Below are 27,529 nucleotides of genomic sequence, written 5' to 3' on the forward strand. Positions count from 1 at the left end.
TTCATTTAAATCAATCCACCCTGTATGTTTCATTTCATTTCAATGCTTCTCATTACTGCTAGTCAAAGTACAAGAATTTGATACCATATAACATCCCACTATTTTATTAAATCAAAAAACCTTGTAAATTTCCCCCTTGTCCAAAAATCATATGTAAAAGTCAAGAGAAAAATTATATCCTACAATATGATCCAATGTTCAGTAGGCAAGAAGTATTTTCTTAATTGCTTCTATGTTTAGTTAACTGCTTCCTCAACAGGTATTTTAACAAACTAACCAAGCTGGCACTGTTTCTGGCAGGAAGTTTTTGTTAACATGGAGAGAAAGCTGAAAAACTCAATTATTGTACGATCTTTCCAGGCTAATTCAATATGACCTTGCATCAGCTATTTTGACAACTGCTAGAGTCTAACCAGTGCTGCTACTTTTTCAAAATCTGGAACCTGTTTTCAGATCATGTAGAACTTTAGTGTCTAGTGTTTGTGACACAAGGGCTGTTAAAACTGTTTAGCTGTTTCTTCTCCCATCTCAGCTTATCAGAATTACATGAATATATTTTTCTTTAAGTTCCATTCTCTTTTACCTGGCAGGGCTTAGAAAAATTGTTGTGAATTAGCAGTTTTTCCAAACACTGGTCCTAGATCAATGATCAGCAAGAGAGCAGTGCATAATCCCTGACAATGTACCATTATTAATATTCTTTGCTAGTTATTTGCCATAAACAATGTCTTCTGTAGCAAATCATTAAGTCGATTGATAACAGATCTCTAAGACTTTAAAAAACAAAACAAAAAAACAGAAAAGAATTTCAATAAATATCACATGCAGAACTGTGCATAATTTAACATAGTTTTATTTTGTCAAATGACTATTACATAAAATTATGGTCTGTATGAACTAAAGAGACAAAAAGATCTGCAGTACACTCATTGAGGGCCAAATTGTGCAATCCTTATGCTTGTGTGAGCACTTACTCATTGAGATACTCCCTCTGAAGTCATTGGCACTTTATGAACACTAATCAGAATGGTATGACTTTTAAAGGACAGCTTTCCAAAGGTATGAAAAGAGTTGGTTTTAGCCATGAAAATTTGAAAACTACCTGCCACTAGCCCCTCAAAGTGGTAATGCCTTATTAGTCCTGGCCTCAGGTCAGTGTAATTTTCAAAACCCTAACTTCTGTAGGCCCTTGTCAATATAGTTTCAATATGGCCAAAATGGAACACACACAGTAGTGGCAAACTGTCAGACAGCATGACAAAGTAGCATGCATCTTATGTACACAACAATATCCAGGACTCAGCCCATTTGACTGCACAAAAAAGGAATCTCTCTCTAGGTTTTGCCTTTTATTGTCAAGAGAAATTAAGTTACAGTGAAGTGAGACAAACAATTTTAACTGGACCTGTGCAGGGTTCAGGAGAATTTGTACTACACCTCTGAATTGTGCAATGGCTAACAACATACAATGATGAAGGGAAGGATGCTAGAGTGCTAGTGGGAGAAATTATGTTCTCTCTCTCATAGGTCCAACCCTTCTCTATCCGAAGAGCTCCGACTCTCATCCAAACCCAACCTGTCTACTATAACCTCTTCCTCCAGAGTTTCTTTGAGACATCACCTCCCTTCCAGTCCACATAAAATACACTTGGCTAAAGTTATCTGCCTCACCAGTTCTGACCATTTGATACTCCCTCTTTGCACCCCTTCACTGGCTCCCCACATCAAGTTACAACTTTTATCTTTACTTTCAAAGTCACAGCAACCAACATTGTCCTTTATTGTCTACCCAGCTAATATCACCATCCTTGATGCCACAACCTGTTCATTTCTCCCACAACCATCTCCGTCTAATTATTGTATCGCCCCCTACACAGGAAGTGGCCACCCTATTCTAGATCACCTCTCCTCATTCCTTAAACTCAATTCTGCGATGGGAACAAGAATTGAATCTACAACATTAATGCATATTTTTTTTTAAAACTGACCAACTAAGATGTGCACATACCTAAGTTGAGTAACCATATATCATTGTTGAGTTCCTTGTTTTTCCTCACCACATCCTCTGGCCTACAGTTTACTGCTGTGAAATATGTTTAAAATTACATTGTAAACTCTTCAGAAAAGGACTACGTGTTTCTATTTGTACATTAAAGCATCTAGCAATTTGGAATATTGAATAATATATTTAACAACCCCCCTAACCAGGGGTTCACCTCTACTAGCTACATTGAGATAGTCTTTATGTGCACTTTTGTCTACACTAGAATATTACATCAGGAGAACTATTTCAACAAGCAACACTTTTTTTTTTTTTTTAAGTAATACATAGCCTATATTGTAAGCTCACAGGGACAAGGACCACATCTTCCCAACCTCTGTTCATTGCTGAACACAATGCTGATGCTGAACAAACATTTTTTTGAACCACAGTTAGCACAAAGGGGTCCCGGTCCATGACTAGGGCTCCTAGGCACTACAGTAAGACAAATAATAATATACTTGTAGCTTCAAACAACATTTCGATCAACTCCAGCTCCCTGATCTTGACTGTCATGGACACGTTTTCACACAAAAGGATGCCCATGAAGCTTGTGAGAGTTTTTAAATACACCTAAAGACGACATATTTTTCCTTCCCACAAAATATCGAGTGTTTTTACAGTGTGAATTTTAAAAGCCTCAGTAACAGAACCCAAGTTTTCAGAGTTCATTTTCACATAACAAATGCACTAGTTTCTTTCATCTAGTCACCTCAAGTAGATTTAAAAAAAAACCAAACATCCAAAACAATATTTGACACCATTAAAACTTGATGCCCTCAAAGGTATTTACGATCATGTATACTTGTACCAGTGTTGCTCGCATTCTGATCCTACCCCAAAATCCTCCCCACTTTTTCAATTTTTAACAATTAAACATTGACAATCATTTTCTTTTAAGGGCTTATCTTCACTAGGAACTTTAATTATGTTTACATCCTTTTTAACAATTGGTCAACATGATGTTACCTGACTTATCTGTGTAAACAAGGATAAGCCATGTTCAGCACTATGACAGTTAATTGTGAGTAAATCTTGCTCCCAACTGGGTTTGCTCATAATTAGTGCTAATGATAATCATAACTTGCCATTGTTTCTACCAAAGAGGCAGCATCCTATCAGCTAACCCAACTGTAAAAAAAGTATTTAAATACAAGTACATTTCCTAATGAAACTGATTCCCAAGAGCTACAGAGCAGGGAAAAGTTGAATACGTTTTTTACATTATACTTTTCTGAAGAACTGATCAGATGTGACCCAGCATATCTTTTCCATCTTTAACTCTTAAAAAATTGCATTTTGTAGATATGCAAAATATTGCTTGAGACATTTAGAATAGGACAAGGCAAACCAATATGCTATTTTAATTTTATAGACTCATACAACTCAAGGAAGAATGGCCAAGTGGTTAAGAGTTCTGGCGTTGAAATCTTGGCTGTGTCACACATTTTCTATGTGACTATGAGCAAGTTAATTAATCTGCCTGTGCTTCAGTTCTCCATTTGTATAATAGGGATAACTACCTCACAAGGTGGTTTTTAGGATAAGTTATTACTGGGGAAGTGGTCACATACGAATGCCACTGGAATAAAAACCTCTGAATAAAAATATGAGATGAAAATGGGGGGAGGGATAGCTCAGTGGTTTAAGCATTGGCCTGCTAAACCCAGGGTTGTGAGTTCAATCCTTGTGGGGGCCATTTGGGATCTGGGGCAAAAATTGGGGATTGGTCCTGCTTTGAGAAGGGGTAGGACTAGATGACCTCCTGAGGTCCCTTCCAACCCTGGTATTCTATGTTTCTATGACCCATTAGGTCCCATCTAGTCCAGAGCTTGGTAAATCTGCTGTGCCAATGAGAAAGAAGCCTTTCCTGGCAAGAGAGCGCTAAAAACACAAACTATAGAAACTTTCATTTTGTAAAAGTGTGCAGCCCTTACGAATGGAAAAATCTTTCTAAACGTGAAGCAGTGAGGCCTTCAGGAGGCTTCCCACACCAGCCCCTTGGCTGCTGCCCACAATTTTCCCAGGCATCAGAAGAGCAACTGACGGGCCTGGTCAGTTATTCGAAGCCTGAGGAGCAGCCGCGAAACTGACCAGAACCGAGTCAATTTCACTCCGCAGCGCTTCTGATTGGGCAAACGACAGGAGGCACCCCGCAGGGAAGGGGTAGATAAGCCCCCATCGACGCCACCTGCAGGCCCCCTTCAGCGCCGTAAGCCCCCCAGCCCCCGCGGCCAGAGCTCTCGTCAGCTCCCCTGCAGTCCCCCTAGGCCGCTGGCCTCCGCCATAACTCCTAGCGCCCCTGCTGCCCACGCCCCCTCCCCAGGCAGTCGCACCGCAGGTCTCAGCTACCTGCTCCTCCCAAGGCAGCAGCCATGGCGCCTCCTCCTGCCCGGGCGGCGGCCGCTCCTGGCGGTGCCTCCCGCAGCTGCAATGAGGGCTCGGAGTGGGGGGAAGGCCTCGGACGCAAGCCCCGCTCGGCGCCCGGCTGCAGGGGGCGAGGGTACTCCGCCCTCCCGCCGCCTGCTCTGTACCACCAGCCGCAAGAGAACAACAAACTAACACAACATGGCGGCCGCCACTGACGGCTGGGGGTCGCGGCCGCACCGCATCATGGGATAGTGGAGGGCCAACCCTTCCCTCCGAGAGCGGAAGGCAAAGAAAGGCCGCTGGTTGGCTGGCTGAGGAAGACCGCGCCGAGGCTGTCACGATGGGCGCATGCGCCGCACTTGCCTCGGCCGGAAATATAAAAACAGACTGACTGAGACGCAAAGCGCATGCGCCAAAAGTGACGCAGTCTTTCTTGGTGACGTACGCCGCAGACTACTGGACAGGCATGTATCTGCAGCTGGGGATGTTAGAGGCAAAGCTGCGGGCTTCAGTGCGCATGCGCAAAGGGCTGCTCGCTCTGGGCTGGAGGAGAGCTGCTCCAGGGAGCGCGGTGGGCCAAAGTCGCCCTTCCTTGGGGCGTGCGCACTGGCTTCGCTGGAGTGGCGCGGCGCTGCTCAGAGTGGAGGCAAACCCAGACCCTAGCGGGTGCAGGACCTAGGACAGGCACACCTGCGCTGCCTGACAGAGAGCAGGGAGTGCTGCAAGCTGGGCTGGCAAGATGCTGCACCCACCTGCCCAGGCAACCCATGGGCCCTGGTGGCACGTCAGGGATCCTGTGCAGAAATCCGACCAGGGAATCATAGCAATGTAGGGCTGCAAGCAATGTGCCCTCTCATTTTTGACAGGCCGTGTGTGCAAAAAATTGCTTCTCTGCAAATTGTGCTTCTGTGCAAATTTTTGTGTGCGCAGTGTTTCACCGTGTGCACAGGGTTTAGGATCTGTGTACACGCGCACAGCTTAGAGGGAACAGTGGCTGCCAGGGACCTCGAGAGATCAGCTCTCACCCCCTGTGCTGAGGCAGGACTAAATCAAGATCATCCCTGACCGATGTTTGTCCAGCCTGGTCTTAAAAGTCTTCAGTGGTGGAGATTACACAAGCTCCCTTGGAAGCATGTTCCAGCGCTTAACTATCCTTATAATTAGAAAGTTTTTCCTAATAGGTAACCTGCCTAAATGTCACTTGCTGCAGATTACTTCTTGTCCTACCTTCAGTGGACATGGAGAATAATTGATCACCATCCTCTTTATAACAGCCCTTGTCATTTAAAGACTATTATTAGTTCCCCTTCAGTCTTGTTTTCTCAAGACTAAACTTGCTCAGTTTTTTTGGCTTTCCTCATAAGTCAGGTTTTCTAAATCTTTTATCATTTTTGTTGTTTTTTGGACTTGCTCCAGTTTGTCCACATCTTTTCTAAAGTGTGTAACCCAGAATTGGACACAGTACTCCAAACTGAGGCCTGACCGGTGCCAAGTAGAGTGCCTGCACTGAGATTTGGAAACAGATTTTGTGTCTGAGCTGATAATTTTATAATGTTTCCACAAATCTTTTCTAGCAGCTGTGCTAGTACTTAGAAATGGAAAAGATCAACTAGGTCAGGGGTTCTCAAAATGGGGGTCAGGACACCTCAGGGGGTCGTGAGGTTATTACATGGGGTGTCGCGAGCTGTCTGCCTCCAGCATTTATAATGATGTTAAATATATTAAAAAGTGTTTTTAATGTATAAGGGGGGTTGCACTCAGAGGCTTGCTATGTGAAAGGGGTCACCAGTACAAAAGTCTGAGAACCCCTGAACTAGATCATGCATCCCCCCTGCCTAGGGCTCAGATTGGGTGAAAAAAAGGTGGCAGTACTCCTGTAAGCTCCACCCACAAAATATATCCCACCCATTAAGTCACCAAAATGAGATGCTATTTACACAGTAGATTGTGCAGATGGGCTTCTGGAGTTTAGCTCCTTCACTCTGGGGCTTGAATGTGTCCATGGGCCCAGCCAGAATTCTTGGGCTCAGCTCTCTAGCTGGAGGGGGAAAAAAGTATTTCCCAAATGCCACCCACTGGTGACACCAAAGAGGGGTCACTTATGTTGGTCACTACAGGGTTTCTGACTAAGCTGCCACTGAGATGAATGGACAGTTCACACCTCTGAGAGCTACTATGCGAGTCTCATCTCTGCATCAGTTACACTGAGGGCAAGTCTACACTAAAAGGCTGTAGCACTTTAGTGAAGACACTGCAATGCCAATGGGAAAGCTTCTCCTGGCAGTTTAATTAATCCACTTCTGCAAGAGGCAGTAGCTATGTCAACGAGAGAAGCTCTCCCATCAACACAGACTGTGTACACTGGGGATTAGGTCGGTGCAACTCTCATTCAGGACGAATCAGGAGTGTGGATTTTTCACACCCTTGAGCAATGTAGTTATGCCAATGTAAATTTGTAAGTTCAGTCTCCTTTTTGATGTTTTCGTCTCAATCATAATGATTAGAGACTGACTTTTTGTCTCTTTCCAGGGACACACCCAGACTTGCAGCCAAAAATTCACTGCATTTTAACACACAGTCCTTCTGCAGGAACTGCTTGCTGGTACTTTAACGCAACCCTTCAGATTGAATTGTATGGAGTCAGAAGGTAAAATCCTGGCCCCACTGAAATCAATGGCAAAACTCCTATTGACTTCAATGGGGCCAGTGCATCTTGGTGTCAGCCTTCTTTTTATGTAGATGCTTTGCAACACAAAAGGAAACTCATTGAGGTTTCCCTCCAAACAAGAAAGTGAATTAAACCTGCCTACTCTCCTTAAGGAAAGGTTTGATGATTGCATCAGTGACCCCTAATGAAAAGCCATTACAAGATGCAAGTCTGCTCATGCTTCTAATAATTTTTGCAGGCTTTCTCTGAACCTCTTCTATTTCTGAGATGGAACATTGTGTTCAGTGAAAACAGTATTCAAAGTGAGGACATAGCACAATGTATAAATTGGCATTTATAGTATTTTCATGATTGTTTTCAGTCTTTTTCTACCAGTTTGATTGCTTTTAATGAACAGCACTGTATATTAAATGTTTTCATTGAGTTATACTACACCAGACATATAGAGGGTTAAACAAACATTTATATTAAACTGATATCACACTTGGGGCTAAGTTTTTCATCCTGCTTTGGGCACTAGATACTATTCTGATGGCACAAAGAGGCCATCTCTTGAAGGTTTCTGAACCCCAGTTGCACTAGTGCATGCATCCCACAAGTGGGACGATGCATAGGCAACAAAAACAAAAGACAAAAGTCAATCTGTGGCAATGGGGCACTATGGCTCATCAATGAGAGATTTGTATAATTGGTTCTTGAGATCATTTCAGAACATAAGGTAGAGCATCATCTTTTTGCTGATGATATGCAAAGGAAGATTAAGAATCCTGGTAACATTATTAAGCATGACTTTTTCGTGGAAAGCCATGTGTCAGCTATTCTACAATGGTGTTTTCCAGTTGCATATTTTGTGCAGGCTCCTCCCCTATTTACCTTGTGACAACTTTGCAAAAGTAATGCATGCCCTCATACTACACGGTTTAATTACCATCATTCCCACTGCCTCTGGCTTTTGGCGGCACACTTGTATCATTCACAACTTGGTCAGAATGCAGCAACGTGTTTGCTGATTGTTTTGAACAGCCATTATCCTACGATATTCACCCTGTGCTCTTTACATTGACCTCAAGTTTGCGCTGTTGATTTTTAAAGCTTTTGATGATTCAGGCCATGATGATCTCTCAGACCTTTGTCTTGAGCCTTGTCCAGACAGGTGCCTGTATCTCCTCCTGACTTATGATTTTTACTGTGCCTTAACATAGAATTTGCATTTAATAAAACTGTGGCTGCAGGCGCTGCTCTACTAGTACCATTCTCTTTCCTTGAGACTTTCCCTTAAGTGAGGTTGTGGTCCTTCATCTTTGATATCCAGCTACTGTAAATGCTCTTTATTTTTCATCAGGACTCTCCAGGCTCAAAGTCCTTAAGTCTTTCTTCTGAATTACCATGATTCTTTCAGACGCATCTCCTGGATTGCCTGAACCTTGACTGCCTCTGCCCCGTTTCCTTTGCTTTATGCTTATCTAGTGCTGATCTAATAGATTCATAGATTATAAAGGCCAGAAGGGACCACTGTGGTAATCTAGTTTTACCTCCTGTATAACACAGGCCACAAAAGTTCCCTGAATTAATTAATTCCTGTTTGAATCAGAGCATATTTTTTTAAGAAAAATATCCAATCCCCTCTCCATCCCTCCTTATCACTGCTGGTGGAAGGAGCTTTTTCCTCCATGTCTGTCATTATCCAACACAGCTTCCCTGTATCTATAGAACTCACTGACTCTCCAGCACATTTCGTCTCTATCTTTTTTCTCTTTCCTATTGTACATCTCTCAGTTTTTCTCTCTACCTCTGCTGTTATTTAGGATTGTAGTTGTAGTACTTAACTGTGTATAGTACTTACATTGTATGAAGACCCTGAGCTTCAGTTTCCCCATTTGTAAAATGGGGTTAAAGATACTTCTCAACACAGTTTGAGATCTATAGATGAAAACCAGTATAGAAGAGCGAATTCTTAAATATCACTGAGAGTTTAATGAAAATCATGTGTTGTCGCCATGGCTTCTAGAGTCTTTAGCTGACCGTGACCTGGGAATATGGCAGATCATCTTTTAGGTGGATTAATCATAGCTATGGAAAATTATGTGGCCTAGTGGACAGAGCACTGGACTGGGAATCTGGGTTCTACTCTTGGCTCTGCCACTGGCCTGCTGGGTGACCTATGGCAAGTTGCTTTGCCTCTCCGTGCCTCAGTTTCCCATTTTGTAAAATGGGGATAATCATACTGACCTCTTTTTGTAAAGCAATTTAGACCTACTGATGAAGAGTGCTATATAAGAGCGAGGGAGGTAATAAAGTCACTACCCCAACAATAACCTTTATTGTTTTTCTGGTGGCATAGTTTTGGGGTTAAGGGTTTTCTCCAAGAGATCTGTCTAAGGTGATTAGTAGACTGTTTTGGAGCAGTCACATTATTTTTTCCTTCCCTTTTTGTTCAAATTACTTTGTGAAGGTTAACAACAATAAGCACAAGGTAAAGAGGGAAAGAAGGGGAAGATATACACACATTTGTTTTCAAGTCTGACAATGTTTGTGCAGTAAGCACCTACATCCATAAAAAAAAGTGCAGATGAATCAGGCTTTCAAAAATAATTACCATAAAACAACACTTTGTTGTTTTATTTTTCTTAGTTTAATTTCAATCTTATCAACAGCAAATGAATGCCAATTCCCCAACTAATATATTATGCTAAGATGTATTCTTACCACAGCTTCCCTCCTCAGGAACTTGTATTCAAGTACCCATTTGTCTACCAGAACAAATACATATGGCTTTTGGTCTCTTATCTCTCCAGGCTGAGATAGATGAATGCCCCATCCTTAGACCCAGCTTGTCAGCACTTAAATCGTGAGCCTGGACATGTCATTTCCTTTCAAAATAGTGTCTGAGCTCTTGGCAACCTTCTTCTAAACAAGGTTAATTCCAGCCCCAGCCTGCCTCTTCCAATGCAGAAAGTAAACCACAAGATGCATTCTGTATGTGCATCCTTGGCTGTCATGACAATGCCACGTGACCAAGTAAACATTCTGTTGCACCTGCTGCAGATAAGCCGACAATATTCACACTGTACCGATGTGTACCTGATGAGAAATTCTGGATTCAATACACACCTGATAAGGTGTGCAAGGTTGTTCTTTCTACAGGTGTCTATTGGTCTGATCCAATGCCTACTGAAATCAATTTACAGGTGTCTATTGCTCTGATCCAATGCCAACTGAAATCAATCAGGGCTTGTATACGGTAGTGAGGAGACCGGACTTGTTAAAAATCTTCCGCTATCCCTCGATGCGAGAATGATGTCTGGTAAGGGGGTTCATTGGCTCGTTTTTAAGTGGCTGGGGAGCCCATTTTGTGCCCTGCAGGTTTTCTCACAGAAGTGACTGGTGTAATCTTGGAGGAGACATAGTTGTTGGCTGGACTGTTGTGCCCTTTCTTGTTTGTGCCCTTTCTTTTCCACTTTGCCACAATCCAAAGGATTGGTGAATGGCCCTGTCACACCTTGGAAATGCTATGTGCAAGGGAGCTCGTCTCATGGGCTGGAAGGCCAAAAGTAAAAGATAAAACAGAGTCACAAGAAAATTGATCATCTCGTTGCTATTTGAACTATCACAGGGCCAGAGACATTAAACAAAGGCAGAGCTCACTACGGGCGCCCCCTGGGTGTACCTTGAAAGACATTCTGAAATGACAGATTACCACGTCTCTGTCATCTTTAGGAATCCTAGATGGTAACTCATTTGTGTGTACATGTTTGCTGGCTTTAACCTGTAAATAATTCTTCTATTTCTTTTTCCTAGTTAATTAACCTTTAGATAGTTTATTACAGGATTGGCTACAGGGATTGTCTTCGTAAGATCTCGAGTACCAGTTGATTTCGGGTAAGTGACTGGTCTCTTGGGACTGGAAGCAACCTGAATGTGTTGTGATTTTTGGTGTGACTGACCATTTATCACTAAGTCCAGCTTGCCAAGGTGGCAAGATAGACTGGAGAGTCTAAGGGGACTGACTGTCTGTGACTCTATGGTAAGACTGGTATAGTGATCCAGAGTTGACATTTGTTCCTGGCTTGGTGAAATCTAATTATAGAACATGCCACCAGTTTGGGGTGACTGCTCTGGTTTTGACAGTCTGCCTTGAAGAAGGCACTCACAGTTGCGTGCTGCTCCAGACTGTGACACAGAACCCAGCAGCCCTCTGATTGGTCAAGCGCACTATTTAACCCTGGGCAATCCACATAGACTTCAGACCTGCTGCAACTCCCAACCACATCCTGTTTTCCAATCTCTGGTCTCTGACTCCAGCCTGGCTCTAACCCTGACTCTTGCCTTCTGATTCCAGCCTGGTACTACCTCTGATCTGTGGTCTCCAATCTCGGCCTGACTGTGACCCTGACTCTTGTTTACTGAACCTGACTCTAGCCATTCTTATGACCACTGCTCATGGACTACTGTCTTATGGCTGTCCTTGATGTGTGGGCACTAGCCAGCTGTGACCACTAGGCCAGACCACCTATGCCCCATCCCACTTTTGTTCAGCTACACAGTAGTCTTGACTGTTATAGACCAACTGACCAAAATGGCACACTTCATCCCCGTGACCGCCTGCCTCTGCTGAAACAATGGCTCAGCTCCTAGTGGTGCATGTGATCCATCTTCATGGGCTTCTGGACCATATCAGCTCAGACTGGGGCCCACAGTTTGTCGCATGCTTTTCGCATGAAATGTTCTGGTTAATGGACATTCAGCCTTTTACGTCTTCTGCATCACATCCCCAGCCAGATGGGCAGACAGAGGGGGTGAACCAAGTATTAACACAATACCTAAGGTGCTTTCTCAACTACCATCAAGATAACTGGTTCTCCCTCCATCCTCATACCGAGTTCTCACACAAAGCTACCAATTATGCCTCCATGGGGTAGATCACCTTTTTTGCAAATTACGGGTTCCATCCTCACTTCCACCCGGCCTTTCCAACAGCCTTCCTGAATCCAGCAGCTGCCGGCTGGATCCAGTGAATTCATCAAATCCAGGAGGAGCTCAAGGACCACCTCAAAGATACGAAAAGGGACTACAAGCATTATACAGACCATCAACACCAGGAAGGCCCAGCTCTCACCATGGATCAGAAGGTCTGGCTTGCAGCAAAATATCTCCGTACAAACAGGACATCCCACAAGCCAGACCTTGGACTGTTCCAGCTTTGTCAGCAAATCAACCCCATCACCTTCAAATTGCAGGTCCCTCGATCCTTTAAAATGCACCCTGTTTTCCATGTATCTCTCCTGAAGCCTTACACAGAGAACCTCTCTCCTGACCGGTCCCAACAGCCACCCCCACCAGTCGAGGTCCAAAGGCATGAGCAATATATAGTTCATGCTAGCTCAACTCTAAACTGCAGAGGGGGAAGCTGTACTACCTAGTTGATTGGGAGGGCTAAGGTCCTGAAGAGTGCACCTGGGAACCTGCTGTCCATGTCCATGTCCCTGACCTGGTCAGAAGTTTTCATCAAGACCACCTGGACAAACCAGGCCCACCAGTGGGGCACCCCTGAAGAAGGGTAATGTAAGGATCTGTGGGACTAGAACCCAGGTCTTTAGAGCCTGGGACAGCTGACATTCCTACTAGGACAGCAGGCAGACCCATATCCAGGCAACACTGTAGAAGTTGGGTGCTGCAGGAAGTACTGCCCAAAGGGTCCAGAATGACAGTAGCCTGTGTACTTAGACAGTAGCCTGTGTTTTCTCTGTGTGCTGCACTGGCTCTGGCCAGAGAGCCCATACAGCAGGCTTCAACTGAACTGCCCAATAAGACCACAAGACGTGGTTTAGTAGCGAAGGCACCTGGCCAGATTTATTGTCAATGAAGCACGTTAATAGCACCCGACAGATTCTCCAGAGATACTAAGGGGTGTATGCCAGTGACAATGGACTCAGTTCAGTGAATGACAGGACTTTCCATTCCGCTCTCGGCTGGCCAAAGACACACCCTCTGAGCCTCCCTTTTATACACTGATACAAGCAAGTTACATATTGCCCCTCTAACATAGCTAGTTACAACCCTTTACCTTGTACATGTTGGTTCGATCAAAACATCTCTATTCATCACCCTGTCATCCTAACCTTATCTTTACGAGGGGGTCAGTGTGTCCTTGTATCATCTTCGAGGAATGTGTTTACACCATAACCCTGTAGCAGGGTGTTCTGGTACCACTCTTCTGCATGGGCGGCCTGGGTTAGCGGAAGCTTAGTCTCCCCTGGCCTATTATACCCCCCGCCCATGCCCTTATGGAATGTGTTTGCACGAGTGTCCTGTGCCTAGCACTTCTTAGGAATGTGTATGTTTTTGCAATGCCACGCCTGTTCTTGCCCATTTCTGTGAACTTGCAAGCTGGCACGTTTTATAGCAGGGCCTGACTTCTACTCTCAGCCTAATTTTTGCTAACTTTGGTTTTATTAGCAGGGCCTGACTACTACTTTAGTTCAGGCCTCAGGCTCATACCAGGCCCCTTATGCCAGGCCTCATGTCTCAGGGTCTTTCTACTACAGCCTGTGGCCCTCTGATTGGTCAAGTACACTATTTAACCCTGGAGGGTGCCCCAGGAGGTTATGTTGGCATCCACACGGCCTTCTGGCCTGTTGTGACTCCTGAGCACATCTTGTCTTCTGATCTCTGACTCTTGCCTTCTGATTCCAACCCGGTACTACTTCTGGTTTCTGTCCCAGGCCTGACTCTAACCCTGACTCTTGCTTATTGAACCCGGCTCTAGTGATTCTTCCGACCCTTGCTCACGGACTACTGTCTTATGGCCATTGTCAGCATTTGGACACCAGCACACCTGTGACCACTGGGCCAGACTGTGTAAGCCCCGGTCCCTTACAATGGATGTTATTTGATGATTTGCACTTGCACTTAGAGGTACCACTGCTGACAGGAGCATTTGATTACTATGAAAAATAAATGAAAAGACCTTGCCAGTGCTTTATTTTAACAATGGGTTTATTTGTAAAGAACTGCAAGTATTAAACAGTTTTCTGAAAATACACTTACTTGTCTGTGTAGCAAACAAGATAACTTTGGGTTGGCTTTGATGTTCATGGAAGGCTGATTTTTAAAAAAGGAATCTTGATACTAGGGCAGTAGTTTTCAACCCTTTTTTGTCTGCGGACCCCTAGAAAATATCAAATGGAGTTTGCGGACCCCTATGGAACACTTAGACGTAGTCTATGGACTGCCCCGCATCTGCAGACCACAGGCTGAAAACCACTGTAGTATGGTATTTGTTGTTGTGTAAACACTACTGATATATGTTATTGGCTTAATTCTCCTCTCACACTGGTGTACGTAGACATCAATATTACACTGATGTGAACTATACTCCTATTACTTACTATCAGGACTCACCCCTGGGTGTCTGTGCTCATTGACTATGTTTGTTTAATTGATTTCACAATGTTTTAAAAATTATTTAGGGATATATTCACTTTTACATTGTGCTGGTGAGCTGGTTCTGCATTTTGGCTGGGCCAGATCCTACAAATGTTCTATATGCAGAGCCCCCTTTGACATCCATCCACACATGAAGGGCTGGCAGGATCAGGCCCTTAATATGTCAAATCAGTTTCTTCCGGGGGGTCTTTCATTTATCTGGTCAGTCCAGCAGATTTATTTATCACAGGCTATCCACATTAAGCTTTGTTTATAATCAGTTCCTTCCTGCCCAGGAACAGGTTACAAAACATGACCCATTACACCATCCACAATACAGAGAACCAATGGACATGCTTTGTCCAATACAGACACAATCTGAAGTGCTCTCTTGTATAACAAATTATTGACTTCATTGTTCATAGTATTACGATTCAATTAAGCGATAAGGCCCATCATAGTGGTCCTTTATCTGTCAGATAAGGATTTGCCAAGCTTAGCCCAAGAGGTCTTTATCTGAGAGATAAGACAAAGGCGTTGGTGCCTTCTTGCTGTTTTAAATCTTTAATTAAAAGGACCTTTATATTTTTAAGTTCTAGGTTGTTGCCTTTTCTTGCAACACTTGATAGTTTAGTGTTCAGTAAAGATTGTGATGGGTTTTTATCGGAAGATTATAATGAGAAGGAATGTTGCCATTGTCCTTCATTAAGTGAAAGTGACAGGGCCTGTAGATTTTATTTCCAATGTATCAAGACATCCATTCAGGTGGAGATTGAGGGCCTGGTCTGAAGTTTGAGTTCAAAAAGAATCTTCCCATTATCTTCAAGGGGTTAGGCCAGGGATGGGCAAACTTTTTGGACTGAGGGCCACATCTGGGTATAAAAATTGTACAGTGGGCCATGAATGCTCACAAAATTGGAGGTTGGGGTGCAGGAGGGTGCTCTGGGCTGGGGGTGTGGGCTCTGGGGTGGGCTCAGAAATGAGGAGTTCAGGGTGTGGGAGGGGGCTCCGGGATGGGGCAGGGGAGTGGGGTGCAGGGGGGGGTGAGGGCTCTGGCTGGAGGTGTGGGCTCTGGGGTGGAGTTAGGGATGAGGGGTTTGGGGTGTAGGAGGGTGCTTCAGGCTGTGATCGAGGGGTTCAGAGGGCGGGAGGGGGCTCTGGGCTGAGGCAGGGAGCTGGGGTGCAGGGGGGGTGAGGGCTCTGGCTGGGGGTGAGGGCTCTGGGGTGGGGCTGGGAATGAGGGGTTTAGGGTGCAGGAGGGTGCTCCAGGCTGGGACCGAGGGGTTCAGAGGGCAGTATGGGGATCAGGACTGGGGCAGGGATTTGGGGCGTGGGGGGTGTCTCAGGGGTGCAGGCTCTGGGCAGTGCTTACCTCAAGCAGCTCCAGGAAGCAGCAGCATGTCCCCCCTCTCGCTCCTACGTGGAGGCATGGCCAGGTGGCTCTGCGCACTGCCCCGTCCACAGGTGCCACCCCCGCAGCTCCCAGAAGCAGCAGCATACCCAGCTATGGCTCCTATGCAGAGGCGCGGTGCTAGCCATGTGGCTCTGCGCACTGCCCCATCCACAGGTGCCACCCCTGCTGCTCCCATTGGCCACAGTTCCTGGCCAATGGGAGCTGTGGGGGGTGGCGCTTGGGGCGGGGGCAGTGTGCAGAGAGCCCCTTGGCTGCCCCTAAGCATAGGAGCTGGAGGGGGGACATGCTGCTGCTTTCAGGAGCCACGCAGCAAGCCCTCGGCCCGCTCCCTAGCTGGAGCGCTGGAGTGGGACAAGCCCCTGATCCCAGTCCCCAGCGGGAGCTCGAGGGCCAGATTAAAAGGCCTGATGGGCTGGACCCGGCCCAAGGGCCATAGTTTGCCCACCCCTGGGCTAGGCCCTTAAGTGAGCCAAATTCATTGCTTATCTTGGGGTGTAGTGGTTATTCCTGGAATGAATTTGTCCCACTGTGTCAGGAAGTTCAGAAGAAGTAGTATTAGATATTTCTTGCAGAGCCCTTTACTTTGAAGGCAATTGTATAAAATTATTGGGTATGATCCTCAGTTTGTGTGAGCTGAATTTCATTGAAGTCAATGAAGCTAAAACAATTTATGCTAGTTGAGGATCTGGCCCATTAATGTTAGTATTACACAACATTTCTGTAGTATCCTGAATTTACCCTTCACTTCACAAATGCAAAGACATTATCCCTGCCCTGAGGAGCTTACAGTCTAAATGAGAAAAACACAAGATCACACTTCAGATGGAGGTTGAAGGCATATTAATGCTGAGGGAGGAGTGAGGTTTTAAGGAGGAACCTGAAGGAGAGGACACTTGGTAAATGAGGATCCAGACAGCATAGGGGGCAGCATGACAAATGGCACAAAGCCATAAGCAAAGAAAAGAGACTAAGAGCTAGTTTGTGGTTGAAGTCACGGGGCGTGGAGGGGTCACACTGCAATGGAAGCCGCTGGAGGAATTGTTCCTGACACCTTCTCTCCATGAGGTATGCACCTCCAGGTTACACTAGCGTCAAATTGTCTGGTAAGCTTCCCCATGCTGTTTGGTGTCTGTTCAGTAACCAAAGGATTTCATTTCCAGTGTTGACACCTTTTCTGGGCAATTGATTCGTTTTTAAAAAAATATGCACACAGATGCAATGAGTGGCTGGAAAGGTGTGAATTAAAATGTATATACAGCTAAACACAATGACTCACATATCTGTTTAGACCTGGAGCTGCAGGAGCTGAGCTTGGATTATTCTCTCTTGGTCCAGCTACCCTTCAGCAACCGCCTTGTGAGCAATTTTTATTGTTAATTTTTTTTTTTTTTGCCACTTCGAAAAATGATTGTGTGACTTGAGTTTGTTGTCTCAGAGGAAGTTCTAATCACAAACTCACCTTTTCTTATTACATCCCATTCTGTAACTCCTGCTGATGAGGAGACAATGGGACAGATCTCTGCTGGTGAAAACTGGCACAGTTCCACGAAAGTCAATCGAGCTATGTCGATTTACTCTAGATGACGATCTGACCCAACAGGTGTCTGGAGTTCCAATTTTTATTCCAGGAAAAACATATTGTCTGACTGCTTCTGTAGTCAGTAGTGCATTCTGCTGATCTGTTCATTCTTAACGACTTGTAAACCAGATGAGAACCCTTTAATTAGATTAGTTTCAACACAGAGTTACTTGGTACATGAATTTGATATAAAAAGTGGGCTTTCTTCAGTCAAACCACTCTGTGACGGGACCTTCCCAAATCTAAAATGTTCACTCTCACACTACACAGTTGCTCAATTCAAGAAAGTAGTGGTGGAAGCTCCAACTGTGTGTCCACTGTCATTCTGTATTATAATTCAATGGCAACCTAATGATATGCAAGCTTGATCCTTCTGTAATGCTTTTCCTTGGAAGTACGGCTCTGCCTTTTCTGCTGTCAACCTTCATTTAGAGTGCAGAGAATGCTGCATGACTTGAAAGCAGCAGTAGGCAATTCCCAGTCTAAGCTTCAGACATTTACATATTTATGCTTGCATCCGTGGAGTAAATATACTATGAATAAATTCTATTATGTCTGAGACTGTACTTACAGCATAATAGAAATATACAGTATGGTTATGCAATCTCAGGTATGCCTTCAGCATCAATATGGACATACATTTACTAAAGTATGTATTGTTAACATGGTATTCAGCTTCCAGGCCCTGTTAGAATACTTTGTATAATATGAGAAAATAATGAGGAATAAGTTGTTTAGTCTTAAAGCAAAAATTCAAGGAAGACAGCTGCTGCAAGTGTAATAATTTTGCAGGAAATAACAATCCTATTATGTTCTATTATACTGTGGTTAAATTTTGTTATTGCAGTTTTAAAAGTTTTGTGCATCCAAATGTGCAATGTATTACAGCCATTCATCAAAGGCAAAAGATTTTCAAAGGACACTGTCAGGTATTAATACAGTACCATAAATATGCATATTTTATTGCCAAATTTGGGTGCAGTTTTCTGGGAAGAAGAATGTTTTACAAAACTGAATATTAATGCAAAGGGATTTTTAGGAATTTAATAAATACCAAATAATGAAAACTGCCTATTGTTTGGATTTAAACATCTCCCTGCAACCAGAGCACTGCAGCATTATTAACAGAGTGCAAGAGAAGGGAGAGTGGTTAGAAGAGAGGCAGTGTGTTCACTGGGCACTGGCTTGGAAGACAGGAGACGTGGGTTGCCACTGACCTGTTCTGAGATCTTAGGCAAGACAACTTCTGGTGTCTCTGTTTCTCTTCCCACCTTTGTCAATCTAGACTGTAAATTCTTCAGAGCAGAGACTGTCTCGTACTCTGCCTCTGGCCCGTGCCTAGTGCAATGAAGTCCAGATCTCAGTTGGGACCTCTAGGTGCCATCATACTATAAATAATAATAGAAGTGGAATTAACTAGTCTGTTGTCATTCCACTAACTGGTTGAGCAGCGATAGGGATTATAACATTAATTTTTTTGTTTAATTCTTTCCATTTTAACAAGCTCTGGGGCCTGCTCCTGCAAATACATATTGCCAGACAGCATATTACTAAACATGGTCCCGTGGAAGCCAATGGGACTACTCACAACAGTACACTCTGTGCCTGTTTGTATTTATAGGACTATGACGGGGTGGACTAGGCCCAGAGGCCCCTTGCTGGAGGCCTCAGTATCCTGCAACACCTGTCCCAGGAAAGGAGCAGCAGAGGAGTCCATCAAGGAGCCTAGAGTGACTTCAGGGGAAGCAGCCAATCCGGGCCCAGGAGGGCTGTATAAAAGGAGCTGTAGAGCTAGAGATAGTCAGTTCCTTCCTGGAGCTAGAGGAGTGTAAATGGTGCTCCTTGCTGGCTAAAGGGAACTGTAGCACCATGGACAGCTCAGTGCTGGTAGGGACTGGGGCAATGAGGAAGTGCTTTGGCTGGCTGCTGGGCCTGAGTTTAGATGGGCTCTGAGATAAGGGTGAAGCTTTGGCAAAGGCTGGGGCTGTGGGGAAGTGGCCCAGGGAACTGAAAGCAGTGTAGTTAAAGGGACATAGTGGCACGTGGCTGCTATTCTTAGGGTCCCTGGGCTGGGACCAGGAGTAGTGGGTGGGCCTGGGTCTTCCCATAGGCCAGTGGGGAACTGGCTTACAATTGGACAATAATAAACCTTCAGAAGGGGATCTGAACTACTCAGTAGCCCAGCTGGGGCCAGGATAGACCAAGAGGGTGAAACCATTGCACCCAAGCAGGAAGCCTTGGGGGCATGGTCTGATACCAGGACTGGGATTATTTAACAACCACAGGCACACCTGATGAGAAGGGATGCTTGTGAGAAGTGGGTGCCAAGTCATTGCTAGGACTGAGCCCTAGGATGGTGAGGACATATTTTTTTTTCTAGAGCTCAATGCTGCATCGACTGGTGCCAAAGGGAATGTTGCCATTGGTTCAGTGGGTCCAGGATCAGGCTCCTAATGATCCGCTTTAGGAGAGGGTAACTGTCAGGTTAACAAAGAACAAGCCTGGCTCATTGCTTTGTTTTAGATGGTGTGATTGTTAAATAACACACAAATGCAGCCACTCATACTCACTGTAATTAAGCAACTTGTCTGTGGACTTCCCTGTACCACCCTCTCAAAGCGAGGCCTTGATTTGCTGAGGCTTAATCCAGCTCCCCACTACCACCTATAGTAAAGCCTTCTCTTCTCCCCCTATCTCCATCCCTGCCACGACCTCAGTCTCCGGCAACCTCCTCAACCATGTGTGAGGTTCAGTCTCCCACTGGCCTCCTGGTACATGGATCAGAAATGAAGCTGAAAAGCAACCCTCAGAGCAGAGGAGAGTGGTTAGGGATTCCTGCCTCTGGTGCCAGAATCCGGCAGGACTGTGGCTGGATGGCAGGTCAGGGGAGCGAGAGCATGTATGTGGCAAAGAATGAGACTCTGCAGTTCATATACAGCTAAGGCTGCAACTGGGGAGGCTACAGCTGTCATAGAATCATAGAATATCAGGGTTGGAAGGGACCCCAGAAGGTCATCTAGTCCAACCCCCTGCTCGAAGCAGGACCAAGTCCCAGTTAAATCATCCCAGCCAGGGCTTTGTCAAGCCTGACCTTAAAAACCTCTAAGGAAGGAGATTCTACCACCTCCCTAGGTAACGCATTCCAGTGTTTCACCACCCTCTTAGTGAAAAAGTTTTTCCTAATATCCAATCTAAACCTCCCCCATTGCAACTTGAGACCATTACTCCTCGTTCTGTCATCTGCTACCATTGAGAACAGTCTAGAGCCATCCTCTTTGGAACCCCCTTTCAGGTAGTTGAAAGCAGCTATCAAATCCCCCCTCATTCTTCTCTTCTGCAGACTAAACAATCCCAGCTCCCTCAGCCTCTCCTCATAAGTCATGTGCTCTAGACCCCTAATCATTTTTGTTGCCCTTCGCTGGACTCTCTCCAATTTATCCACATCCTTCTTGTAGTGTGGGGCCCAAAACTGGACACAGTACTCCAGATGAGGCCTCACCAGTGTCGAATAGAGGGGAACGATCACGTCCCTCGATCTGCTCGCTATGCCCCTACTTATACATCCCAAAATGCCATTGGCCTTCTTGGCAACAAGGGCACACTGCTGACTCATATCCAGCTTCTCGTCCACTGTCACTCCTAGGTCCTTTTCCGCAGAACTGCTGCCTAGCCATTCGGTCCCTAGTCTGTAGCGGTGCATTGGATTCTTCCATCCTAAGTGCAGGACCCTGCACTTATCCTTATTGAACCTCATCAGATTTCTTTTGGCCCAAACCTCCAATTTGTCTAGGTCCTTCTGTATCCTATCCCTCCCCTCCAGCGTATCTACCACTCCTCCCAGTTTAGTATCATCCGCAAATTTGCTGAGAGTGCAATCCACACCATCCTCCAGATCATTTATGAAGATATTGAACAAAACCGGCCCCAGGACCGACCCCTGGGGCACTCCACTTGACACCGGCTGCCAACTAGACATGGAGCCATTGATCACTACCCGTTGAGCCCGACAATCTAGCCAGCTTTCTACCCACCTTATAGTGCATTCATCCAGCCCATACTTCCTTAACTTGCTGACAAGAATACTGTGGGAGACCGTGTCAAAAGCTTTGCTAAAGTCAAGAAACAATACATCCACTGCTTTCCCTTCATCCACAGAACCAGTAATCTCATCATAAAAGGCGATTAGATTAGTCAGGCATGACCTTCCCTTGGTGAATCCATGCTGACTGTTCCTGATCACTTTCCTCTCATGTAAGTGCTTCAGGATTGATTCTTTGAGGACCTGCTCCATGATTTTTCCAGGGACTGAGGTGAGGCTGACTGGCCTGTAGTTCCCAGGATCCTCCTCCTTCCCTTTTTTAAAGATTGGCACTACATTAGCCTTTTTCCAGTCATCCGGGACTTCCCCCGTTCGCCACGAGTTTTCAAAGATAATGGCCAAGGGCTCTGCAATCACAGCAGCCAATTCCTTCAGCACTCTCGGATGCAACTCGTCCGGCCCCATGGACTTGTGCACGTCCAGCTTTTCTAAATAGTCCCTAACCACCTCTATCTCCACAGAGGGCTGGCCATCTCTTCCCCATTTTGTGATGCCCAGCGCAGCAGTCTGGGAGCTGACCTTGTTAGTGAAAACAGAGGCAAAAAAAGCATTGAGTACATTAGCTTTTTCCACATCCTCTGTCACTAGGTTGCCTCCCTCATTCAGTAAGGGGCCCACACTTTCCTTGGCTTTCTTCTTGTTGCCAACATACCTGAAGAAACCCTTCTTGTTACTCTTGACATCTCTTGCTAGCTGCAGCTCCAGGTGCGATTTGGCCCTCCTGATATCTTTCCTACATGCCCGAGCAATATTTTTATACTCTTCCCTGGTCATATGTCCAACCTTCCACTTCTTGTAAGCTTCTTTTTTATGTTTAAGATCCGCTAGGATTTCACCATTAAGCCAAGCTGGTCGCCTGCCATATTTACTATTCTTTCGACTCATCGGGATGGTTTGTCCCTGTAACCTCAACAGGGATTCCTTGAAATACAGCCAGCTCTCCTGGACTCCCTTCCCCTTCATGTTAGTCCCCCAGGGGATCCTGGCCATCTGTTCCCTGAGGGAGTCGAAGTCTGCTTTCCTGAAGTCCAGGGTCCGTATCCTGCTGCTTACCTTTCTTCCCTGCGTCAGGATCCTGAACTCAACCAACTCATGGTCACTGCCTCCCAGATTCCCATCCACTTTTGCTTCCCCCACTAATTCTACCCGGTTTGTGAGCAGCAGGTCAAGAAAAGCGCCCCCCCTAGTTGGCTCCCCTAGTACTTGCACCAGGAAATTGTCCCCTACGCTTTCCAAAAACTTCCTGGATTGTCTATGCACCGCTGTATTGCTCTCCCAGCAGATATCAGGGAAATTAAAGTCACCCATGAGAATCAGCCTTTCCTCCCTTTCCTCCCCCTGCCCCTTCTCATCCCAATATCAAGTTCTTTCCCTTATGAGGGAGTATCTAAAGGACACTGTCAATCCTACTCTATTTGGGATGTCTCGCGGAGGGTGAAACAGCAGCTCTCAGACTTCTTGAAGAAACAAACCATGGCAGTTCTGAGACACTCCTGTTCTGCCTCTGGTGGTGTGAGGTTCCTTCCACTTGTGAGTCACCAACACAGCTATAAAAAGAATTGACCAGGGGACCCTTTACCTCTAAGTCACTGGTTAAATTCTGGCCCAAGCTGCCAATGACAGTTGTTTGATGGCCTGTAGGAAATTAGTGTAAAGTCTCAGACACATTTCTAATAGACAGGTGTCTACATCACAACTGTTGCCCTTGTTCACAGTCTCTCCAGAGAGACCAAGGATGGACAGTTGCCTGGTGTAGAGACTGGCACAGTACAGGAAAGGCTGTGCTATAAATTACTTGCTCTAGATGGAGTGAATTGTAATCTCCAGTGTTGTTGGACTGGCACTGCATTTATGCTGCGGGGAGAGAGGGAAATGAGTAGATCAAATGTTATGTTATTTTACTTGACGTTTGGAAGGAAAAAAGTTCCCAAGTGCAAAGCACGGCTTATCTGTGTAGGCAATGAATTCTGAATCAGTTCACTTCCTCTCCTCACTTTTCATTTACATCCCTATAAAAAAGGTACAACTCCCAAGCGGGTGATGACATTACAAAGGGACAGGGCTCCCTCTGACATGTACAAATGGTTAGGACCAATTGTACCCTGTCCTGGGCAGGTGTGCAAGGGAGTGAGGAGGAGTGGCAGGAGGCAGCATTCCCCAGAGTACAATCCTGTTGGGGAGTGAAGGCCCCACTCTTTGATGGTTTTCTGGACAACCCACGTACAGGTACTGGAACCAGAACAGGAAGGAATAAAGTAAAGGTGAGACCATGGCCTCTTTTCTCTACTCTGTGGTCAACAGCGCTGCCTGGGTGTGGAGAGGCGCACATGTAAGGGTGGACGAGATGCCATTTTTGTCATGTGCTCCTTGGGAGCCTTTCTGAGTCTGACAGTTTCTCCTGGGGCTTCCATCCTTCAGCGTGGCTGCTCTGCACCCTCTCCAGGCCATGGTTTAAAAGCCACAATCTGGCCACTAGTGCTTGTGAAGTGCAGTTGGTGAGTTAATGATACAAGTGACTGACGGGCTGCAGGGCAACTGTTGGCCTCCCCCTTCAAAGATTTCAAATATGGAAGCACCTGTTATTGTTTAATACATATTGATCCAGCTCCTCTCCATGTTGTTGTTCTACCTTACACCTCTAGTGGTGATACCTGATGATAGAATTTGGCACGCCACCTCTCTCGGGCTCCTGTGGCACCTGACCAGAACTTAAAGCTGCTCCCTTAGGGGAGGGGGACATTGGAACTGCTACCTGGCCTCCCCCGAATACATCCCATCTCAGGTAAGGCTGCCCCTTTGGGAAGATGGGGGTGTAATTCACACCACCCTCCGTGAATCCAACCTCTTGAGGTTAACATACACAATATCTTGTGATAATGTTTAAATGGCTAGGCTCCTTTTTAGGAAAGAAATGGACTTGGTTTTCATGCAGCTGTGACCACTACTTATTACACTTATGCTAACTGACTCACTGTAACCAGGTGCTCCCAGTGACTGTTGGATCTATCTCTTGTGTTTCAGACTGTAAGCAATTGAGGGAAAGGACTGTCTTTTTTGCCGAACATTGTACAGTGCCTAGCACCATGGGTCTCAATCTTTGATTAAGGCCACTAGGTGCTGCTGCAATACGCTTATTAAACAACAACAATTGCTACTTGCTTCACATGCTGGGACGAGAACTAGATGAAGAATATGAGTCAGCTTGAAATGTAGTTCTGCTCTGAGCTGCGGCTCAGTAAACTGGTACTGGGGAGGGAAAGGTTTCATAGCTGTTGTCTCTTTGCAGTCTGGATTAAATTTGCTTCAGTCATAAAGAAAAAGACTTAGCTTGTTTCAGTGCATTGCAATGTGGAAATAGAAAAACCTGTCTATCGAGTAATTTATACTGTGTTCATCAGCATGGTAGGTATTGCACTGAGTATAGTGCAGTTGGCTGGTAAGTAAAATGTTCCATTGCTCTGCCTTTCCAATATACCATGGCAGAAATGGAAGGATAGCCTCCTACCAAGGGAAGTGCCACTGAGAGAGCAGGGAGTTCTGCGCATGTCTATTGACTGTCCAAGTGGAAGTTAAAGCTATCAAGGGACTCTTCCAAATGAGTAGGAAAGCAACCTCAGCATCCTAATCAACGTGCCCCCTCTCTCAAAAGGAAAACAAAGCCAGCCTTTCACTGAGCTCTTGCTGTTTAATTATAACTGAGTATTCATCCCTCTGTTTCAGCCAAGGTGATATGCTAGGAGAGCACAGGGCTAATGGCTTATAGCACTGGGGTGGTTTTGTTTGCTTTACAAACTTTGATCTTACCAAAGAGATCTTTCATAATTAAGTGTGTTCCCAAAATATCACCATTAAGGCTAGCAACCCCACTTCCTGCCAACCTCAGGATTTTGTGTAATTTAAGTGATGAAACCTCATAACCTCACTGTCAGCTAGCTCCAAAGCAGAAGCCAGAGGTTTTCCCCTGAATTAGTGGGTACTTTTGAAAAAATAAAAATGTGCCTAAAGGTGCAGATCCTGAGCAGCTTGAAGGGGAGCCTGCCAAACCCAGCCTTTCCCCGTCACCTCACTCTTAGGTGCTATTTGTCCCATCTCATACCATTTACATAAGGTCACTGTTCATGTTCATAAGTGCAGACTATGCACAAGGTTTAGTCTTGTACTTTAATAATAAATCATTAAAACAATGCTGTGCACCATGTGTGGGCACATTGTAGCCCCAGGATTTCCACACTGAGATCTTTCCTTACCTGCACACAAGATGGGTGGGTGGCAGCCACTTCTGTACTTTCCCTCAGCCTATCACCTCCCCACCATTCAATGCCCCCTGCCTGCTATTGTAGAGGGGGCACTGCTCTGCACTACGGTAGGGACACAGAGACGCCCTGCATGGCTTTTTCCCAGCTTGTCCCCCACCATGCAGTGGTTTTACTTCTTCTTTGAGGGCCCTCCCAGCCTGCTAGAGGCGGGATTTTGCTACCAAAATCTATATGCATTATGTAGTAACAGCACACTTGCCAAGCGCTGATAGAACCTACATTACACTCCTTTTTTATGGACCAGAGGCATCAACCTTTAAAGTGGTTGCCTAAGGGAATCTCTGTTGGCCTCCCAGCGTGCTCAGTGTTCGAATTTCCCCCTCACCTCTGGTGCAGTTTTACAGAGGGCAGAGTGAGAGCTGGTTTGAGTGGCTTAGGGCTTGTCTGCACTAGAAAGTTTTGCTCCTTTAACCATACTGGTATAGTTAAGTGTGTTTGTGGAGGAAAAACTAGTGTGGCAGTTATAACAATATATAGGTGCTCATACCAGTGTAGCTCATTCTGGCTTGGGAAGTAAAATAAACTCTCTTCATTCAAAGATCTCAAAGCACTTCACAAGGGCAGGTGTTATTCTATATTTACAGAGAGTGAAATTGAGTCACATGGGAGATAGAAGGCCAGTTTGTCAAAAGTAGCTTCTAATTTTACATGCCTCAATTTTTGGGTGCCTTCAATGGGTGTTTAGCACCCACAATGTCATTGTAAATGAGGCCCTAGCCTTCTAATGTGGGCATGAAAGAGACCATTTGGGGGGTCTAATCTCTCTACAATACTATGGCCTCATTACCATAGTTTCTGAGCACCTCACACTCTTTACTGTAATTATCCTCACAACATCCCAGGAGTGCTATTATCCCCATTTTACAGATGGGAGACCAAGGCACAAAGAGATTTAGCAACTTTCCCAAGGTCCCATGGGAAGGCTGTATGGAACTGAACACAGATGTCCCGAATCCCAGACTAGCATCCTAACCACTTGCCCATCTTTCCTTGCGCTATATGGCAGGGCCACAATTAAACAGCAAGGCTGTAACACAGCCTGGACTAGAACGTGGGTCTCCTTTTCCCGTAATCACTGGAACTTGGTATTTTAGATAAGTGTACGCAGACCGGAAATCCCCATGCATAAATTATGCAGCTACACATTGAAAAAGCACAATAAATTACATTTAGCCCCATAGAAAACACACTTTGGGCCTGATGCTGCTCACACTCTAGTCATTCGCAAAAAGAAAAGGAGTACTTGTGGCACCTTAGAGACTAACCAATTTATTTGAGCATAAGCTTTCGTGAGCTACAGCTCACTTCATCGGATGCTGTAGCTCACGAAAGCTTATGCTCAAATAAATTGGTTAGTCTCTAAGGTGCCACAAGTACACCTTTTCTTTTTGCGAATACAGACTAACACGGCTGTTACTCTGAAACCTGTCACTCTAGTCATTGGGGATTTTGTAATTGATTTTAATGATACAAAGATTCAAAATACAAAGAAAGGTATGGCACATTCACTTCAAGAGCCAAGCATCAGAGTAAAAAGAATTGCTGTAAATCTTAAGCAACCTTTAATTTTAGAAATAGGAGAATTGGTATTCATGGGAAACTTCCATGTAAACTACA

At 45.2% G+C, this 27,529-nt stretch overlaps 1 protein-coding gene across 6 annotated transcripts in view; it reads right to left on the reverse strand.

Annotated features, from left to right (window-relative positions):
- RBM33 (RNA binding motif protein 33) overlaps window positions 1–4,758 on the reverse strand; it is a 153,733-nt gene extending 148,975 nt beyond the window's left edge. For all 6 annotated transcript variants that reach the window (XR_006289124.1, XM_037891082.2, XM_037891081.2 and 3 more), the window contains exon 1: window positions 4,394–4,758. Coding sequence is in view for 5 of the 6 variants with exons in the window: in XM_037891082.2 (XP_037747010.1) it covers window positions 4,394–4,418 (25 nt within the window). In the remaining variant the exon portion in view is untranslated. The remainder of the gene's footprint in view (window positions 1–4,393) is intronic.
- Window positions 4,759–27,529: the final 22,771 nt, after the last annotated feature.

Source organism: Chelonia mydas, chromosome 2 (assembly GCF_015237465.2).
Source record: "Chelonia mydas isolate rCheMyd1 chromosome 2, rCheMyd1.pri.v2, whole genome shotgun sequence".
Classification (NCBI taxonomy): Eukaryota; Metazoa; Chordata; order Testudines; family Cheloniidae; genus Chelonia; species Chelonia mydas.